This window comes from Carcharodon carcharias, chromosome 4 (assembly GCF_017639515.1).
Source record: "Carcharodon carcharias isolate sCarCar2 chromosome 4, sCarCar2.pri, whole genome shotgun sequence".
In the NCBI taxonomy this organism is placed as follows: domain Eukaryota; kingdom Metazoa; phylum Chordata; class Chondrichthyes; order Lamniformes; family Lamnidae; genus Carcharodon; species Carcharodon carcharias.
This window is the reverse complement of record NC_054470.1, coordinates 194,805,322-194,811,958: the sequence shown is the minus strand read 5'-3', so window position 1 is coordinate 194,811,958 and position 6,637 is coordinate 194,805,322. Positions and strand designations below refer to the sequence as shown.

Here is a 6,637-nt window from a genome sequence, read left to right as displayed (position 1 = left end):
TTACACTGTCTAATCTCAGAAGGATGTACCCACTGCAGCTGTGGAATTTTTCTTCTGTTCCCCACAGTAGCTTTGCTGAGTCTCTGAGTGCGATTACTAAAGTACTAAATTAGTGCCATTTAAGTGCCAATTTAGTGTTGGCTTTATGCTAAATTGAACAAATTTGTGTCCTCACTTGGGACTGCATTGGGGCTGTTCATTCTTAGTTCACATTCCACCCGTGAGGGAGGAGAGAGGAGACTTTAAAGGCGGCAGGTCAGGATCGGACATTTCCAACAAATACATCCTTCACTCTGACCTCAAGTACGGTTCTCAACTTTGGTATTTACTTATTGTAGTTGGAAATAGCCGGAAAGTTTGCTGACCCTCAATCTCTCCTCATGCCTGTCGCCTCCTGCAAACAGAAGAATTAATATTCATTACGAGAGTCGGAAACGAGACCCTTTGATAATTGAGAGTGGGAGGGGATTAAATGAGTGGGTAGAGTCAGTGGTAGGGGGAGAGTGTACATGGGGCTGTGGGAGGGGAGTAAATGGGTGGGTAGAGTCAGTGATAGGGGAGAGTGTACATGGGGCTGTGGGAGGGGAGTAAATGGGTGGGTAGAGTCAGTGATAGGGGAGAGTGTACATGGGGATGTGGGAGGGGATTAAATGGGTGAGTAGAGTCAGTGATATGGGAGAGCGTACATGGGGCTGTGGGAGGGGATTAAGTGGGTGGGTAGAGTCAGTGGAAGGGGGAGAGTGTACATGGGGCTGTGGGAGGGGAGTAAATGGGTGGGTAGAGTCAGTGATAGGGGAGAGTGTACATGGGGATGTGGGAGGGGATTAAATGGGTGGGTAGAGTCAGTGATAGGGGAGAGTGTACATGGGGATGTGGGAGGGGATTAAATGGGTGGGTAGAGTCAGTGATAGGGGAGAGTGTACATGGGGATGTGGGAGGGGATTAAATGGGTGGGTAGAGTCAGTGATAGGGGAGAGTGTACATGGGGATGTGGGAGGGGATTAAATGGGTGGGTAGAGTCAGTGATAGGGGAGAGTGTACATGGGGATGTGGGAGGGGAGTGAATGGGTGGGTAGAGTCAGTGACGGGAGAGTGTACATGGGGCTGTGGAAGGGGATTAAATGGGTGGGTAGAGTCAGTGATAGGGGAGAGTGTACATGGGGCTGTGGGAGGGGCTTAAATGGGTGGGTAGAGTCAGTGATAGGGGAGAGTGTACATGGGGATGTGGGAGGGGATTAAATGGGTGGGTAGAGTCAGTGATAGGGGAGAGTGTACATGGGGATGTGGGAGGGGAGTGAATGGGTGGGTAGAGTCAGTGACGGGAGAGTGTACATGGGGCTGTGGGAGGGGATTAAATGGGTGGGTAGAGTCAGTGATAGGGGAGAGTGTACATGGGGATGTGGGAGGGGATTAAATGGCTGGGTAGAGTCAGTGATAGGGGAGAGTGTACATGGGGATGTGGGAGGGGATTAAATGGGTGGGTAGAGTCAGTGATAGGGGGAGAGTGTACATGGGGCTGTGGGAGGGGATTAAATGGGTGGGTAGAGTCAGTGATAGGGGAGAGTGTACATGGGGATGTGGGAGGGGATTAAATGAGTGTGTAGAGTCAGTGATAGGGGAGAGTGTACATGGGGCTGTGGGAGGGGATTAAATGGGTGGGTAGAGTCAGTGATAGGGGAGAGTGTACATGGGGCTGTGGGAGGGGATTAAATGGGTGGGTAGAGTCAGTGATAGGGGAGAGTGTACATGGGGCTGTGGGAGGGGATTAAATGGGTGGGTAGAGTCAGTGATAGGGGAGAGTGTACATGGGGCTGTGGGAGGGGATTAAATGGGTGGGTAGAGTCAGTGATAGGGGAGAGTGTACATGGGGATGTGGGAGGGGATTAAATGGCTGGGTAGAGTCAGTGATAGGGGAGAGTGTACATGGGGATGTGGGAGGGGATTAAATGGCTGGGTAGAGTCAGTGATAGGGGAGAGGGTACATGGGGATGTGGGAGGGGATTAAATGGGTGGGTAGAGTCAGTGATAGGGGGAGAGTGTACATGGGGCTGTGGGAGGGGATTAAATGGGTGGGTAGAGTCAGTGATAGGGGAGAGTGTACATGGGGATGTGGGAGGGGATTAAATGAGTGTGTACAGTCAGTGATAGGGGAGAGTGTACATGGGGCTGTGGGAGGGGATTAAATGGGTGGGTAGAGTCAGTGATAGGGGAGAGTGTACATGGGGATGTGGGAGGGGATTAAATGGGTGGGTAGAGTCAGTGACGGGAGAGTGTACATGGGGCTGTGGGAGGGGATTAAATGGGTGGGTAGAGTCAGTGATAGGGGAGAGTGTACATGGGGCTGTGGGAGGGGATTAAATGGGTGGGTAGAGTCAGTGATAGGGGAGAGTGTACATGGGGCTGTGGGAGGGGATTAAATGGGTGGGTAGAGTCAGTGATAGGGGAGAGTGTACATGGGGCTGTGGGAGGGGATTAAATGGGTGGGTAGAGTCAGTGATAGGGGAGAGTGTACATGGGGATGTGGGAGGGGATTAAATGGGTGGGTAGAGTCAGTGATAGGGGAGAGTGTACATGGGGCTGTGGGAGGGGATTAAATGGGTGGGTAGAGTCAGTGATAGGGGTGAGTTGGGAAGGACATTGGGGGGAGGGGTTTTGGAGAGGGGAGTGGGGGGAGGGGTTTTGGAAAGGGCAGTGGGGAGGGGTGTTGGGAAGGGGAGTGGGGGGAGGGGAAAGGGCAGTGGGGGGAGGGGTTTTGGGGAGGGAAGTGGGGGGAGGGGTTTTGCGGAGAGCAGTGGGGGGAGGGGTTTTGGGAAGGGGAGTGGGGGGAGGGGTTTTGGGGAGGGAAGTGGGGGGAGGGGTTTTGGGGAGGGAAGTGGGGGGAGGGGTGTTGGGAAGGGGAGTGGGGGGAGGGGAAAGGGCAGTGGGGGGAGGGGTTTTGGGGAGGGAAGTGGGGGGAGGGGTTTTGCGGAGAGCAGTGGGGGGAGGGGTTTTGGGAAGGGGAGTGGGGGGAGGGGTTTTGGGGAGGGAAGTGGGGGGAGGGGTGTTGGGAAGGGGAGTGAGGGAGGGTTTTGGGAAGGGGAGGAGGGAGGATGAGAGTGTTTGGGAAGAGTTGGTGTGGTGTTGGGAAGTGAAGAGGGATGAAGAGGGCAGTGGAACAAAGCTGTGACCAAATTAAATAGAACAAAACTCTCACTTTTTTTTCTGGGCTTTCTGTTGCCTCTTCTTTGAAGATTTCTTCTTTCTGTTAATCTTGCGAATCAGATCCTTCACCCATTTTGCCTCTGGAGGGCTGCACAGATGTTTCCGTTGCTTAGTCAGGAAGCTGTTGGACAGGTGAAGGTTGAGGTTAGTCACATATTCTAAACCCCAGATGAAGAAAGATTAGGAAGACATGAACAGCCTCTCCATAGTCTCCTCCCCCCCTCCACGCTGCACACAAGCGCTCTTGGCTCTCCTGATACGGACCAATACTACTGACGTCTTTCAGTAGATTTGCTTCCGTGTTAAAGTAAGGCTCCATACTCAAGCTCTTAACCCACCTCTTGATCCCATCCCCTGTTCCTTTGCCCCTCATTTCTCTCATGTCTACTTTTGGCTTTAACTAAATGGTGGCATATTGACGTGGCAGAGGACCGACATTCTCCTTGGGCCATATCATACGGCACAGAAAGAGACCACTCAACCCTCCATGCCTGTGCTGGCTCTTTGAAAGATTTGTCCAATTGGTCTCACTGTCCCTGCTCTTTACTCATAACCCTGTACATCTCTTCTTTCCAAGTTTTTATCCAATCCTCCTTTTGAAAGTTATCATTGAATCTCTCCCCACAGCGCATTGTGGATCAGAACAATCATCTGTTTCGTTTGGGCCATTTGGTTACAGTTACCCTGAGATAGGGAAGGGTAAAATTAACACGTCTTAAGGCATGTGTATGTATGTGTGTATGGCTGTGTGTATGCGTGTGTGTGCGTGTGTGTTGCACATGTGTGCTTGCACAATCGTGTATGCGTGTAAGTCTGGTAAGCTCAGGATTGGCTGTGATGTCCTCTACGGTCCCCCACGACTCTTATCTGGCCTAAACCCTGGCCCCTCATGTGGGAACCAATCCCAGTAAGGAGCAGAGAGCAGAACAAAAGGAAAGAGTAGATAGACCAGCAGGATGGACAGGCAAGTGGCAGAGGGAATTTAATATAGAGAAGCGTGAGGTCATGACTTTTGGCAGAAGGGGTAGGGAGAGGCAATATAGAGTTAATAGCACAGTTCTAAAGAGTGTGCAGGGACAGAGGGAACTGGAGGCGCATCAACCTTTGTAATTGGTAGGACAGATTGAGAGGGTGGTTAACAAAGTGTAACGGATCTTGGGTTTCATACCAGAGGTATGGAGTAGAAGAGCAGGGGAGTTATGCTGAACTTTTTAATAAAGCTCTGGTTAGGCCACAGCTAGATTATTGCGTCCATTTCTAGTCACCACACTTTCGGAAGGATGTGAGGTTCCTTGAGAGGGTGTGGAGGAGATTTACCAGAATGGTTCCAGGGATGGGGGATTTTAGCTGGGTTGGAGAAACTGGGATTGTTCTCCTTGGAGCAAAGGAGATTGAGGGGGGAGATTTGATGGAGGTGGACAAGATGATGACAGGTTTGGATAAGGTAGGGACTGAAAAGCTGTTCCTATTGGCTGATGGGACAAGGACTGGGAGACACAGATTGATTCTTTTGGACAAGAGATGCAGGGGGGCGAGGTGAAGAGGAATTTTTTTACACAGTGAGTGGTGATGAGCTGGAACTCACTGTCCATGTGGGCGGTGGAAGTGGAAAAAAATCAATGATTTCAAAGGGAAATTGGGGTGGACACTGGAAGGAGATAAACTTGCAGGGCTATGGGGATTGAGCGGGGGAGGAATGGGGCTGACGGGATTGTTCCATAGGAGCTGCCATAGACTCGATGGGCTGAATGACCTCCTTCTGTGCCCTGTATGCACCCAAAGGTGGGAGAAGGTGTGATAGGAGACCCCCCCACAACTCAGTACTCACACCACAGCTTCGATTTTGCAGCCATTGCCAGGTAATTGCATTTTGTAATCCTTCACGATCTTCACTGGGACCTCAGCATCGCTTGTGGAGAGGCAGCAATCCTCCAAAGCGTTGCTGTTTTCATTGGCTGGAAGGAAGAGCAAACAGGGAGTTAACACCCAACTCAATAATCAGCAGAGAGTGTCTCGTGGCACATGGAGGCACCTGCCCTGGCTTCATCTTCACCGATCGTACTGCAGAGTGTAGCTGTGCCGTGATTCTCGTCCAGGGATACGTACCCTGGGCCTGTTGGAGGAATGGCAGGAGTTGCAAATGGAGGGAGGAAAAAGATGGGTTAGTTGGAGTTGAAGAATCCGTGCAGCATCTCTAACAGGAATTCTCCCGAGGAGCCCCAAGTTGCTAACTGCCTCCCTGTGAATTGCTGAGCACTTTTTCCAAAATCAGATTTGCAATGCCCAGCTAAGGCTTTACGCCGTTACCAATAAACGTTTGCACACTTTGAAATCCTATAAAGAAATTAACTCGACGGAGAAACGATAAAGTCGAAATAAAAGCGTGGAACGATACAGAACAGGAGACCATTCAACCCGTCATGCCTCTACCAGCCCTTTGAAAGACCTATCCAATCAGTCCCGGTTTGCTTGCTCTCGCCCCATAGTCCCGCAAGGATCTCTCCTTCAAGTTGTTATCCAACTCCCTTGGAAAGTTACCATTGAAATTGATTCCACTGCCCTTTCAGGTAACGCATTGCCGATCATAACATGAAAAATAAAAACAATTCCCCTCTTCTCCCCCCACCACCACCACCCCCCACCCCCACCGGCTTTCTTAAATTATCTAAAGTCGGAGTCCTCAGCTTTCATGACCTTGCTGCCAGTGAAAACAGATATTTTCCTAATTATCCCACCAAGGAACACCTTGGCACTAAGTTGCTCTCACCGCAGAGGGTGTTACTGACCTTGTGAAATGCTCCACAGGACGGTGGAGATGATGAAGAGGAGAGCAGCAGTGGAGAAAATTGTCCCCCTCATCATAAGGTGCGGGTAGAGACTCTTTGAGCAGCTTCAGCTTTCTCTCTCTCTCTCTCTCTCTCTCTTTCTCTCTCTCCCTCCCTTGAGCAGCTTGTAGCTCTGTGCTTCTCTCCTCTCCACGGCTCCAGCTACTTATACTCTCAAGTGGCTGAAGTTTCATTCTGACTCACCATTTTTTACTAACCACAGAATTATTGGCCAACCCCTGAGAGGTTCTCCATTATTTATCTTGGCACCGGTTTAATACCTGAAGCAAATTGTTGTCAGCCAGCCATCTATGCTTTCCTTGTTCAATCCTGGAACCTGTCCCAACTATCCTCCGACCCTCCTCACAAAAACCTCTATCACATCCAAACCCTTTCAGGATTGGATTATTAACTCCCTCAGAATTTGCTGAGTGAGAGTTAAAAGCTGAGAGCATGCTAGCTTGGTCAGTGTCAGGGCAGTGTGTGAAGGCGTTCCAATTTTGCATTATTTTGGCATCGATTTCTCAATAAATGATAGGATTTCAGACTTTCCCAGCCTCCGGATGACACACTCCTAAACCTTCTCTTTATCACAGAACCTTTATAGCGGA

General features: G+C 50.5%; 1 protein-coding gene across 1 annotated transcript; it reads right to left on the bottom strand.

The window, feature by feature from the left end:
* Positions 1-321: 321 nt before the first annotated feature.
* LOC121277268 (C-C motif chemokine 19-like) lies at positions 322-6,177 on the bottom strand. Its single transcript, XM_041186529.1, has 4 exons — positions 5,988-6,177; positions 5,030-5,156; positions 3,194-3,322; positions 322-394 (listed from the first exon to the last, which is right to left on the bottom strand). The coding sequence occupies exons 1-4, from the start codon at positions 6,061-6,063 to the stop codon at positions 379-381; spliced, it is 348 nt and encodes a 115-aa protein (XP_041042463.1). The 5' UTR covers positions 6,064-6,177; the 3' UTR covers positions 322-378.
* Positions 6,178-6,637: the final 460 nt, after the last annotated feature.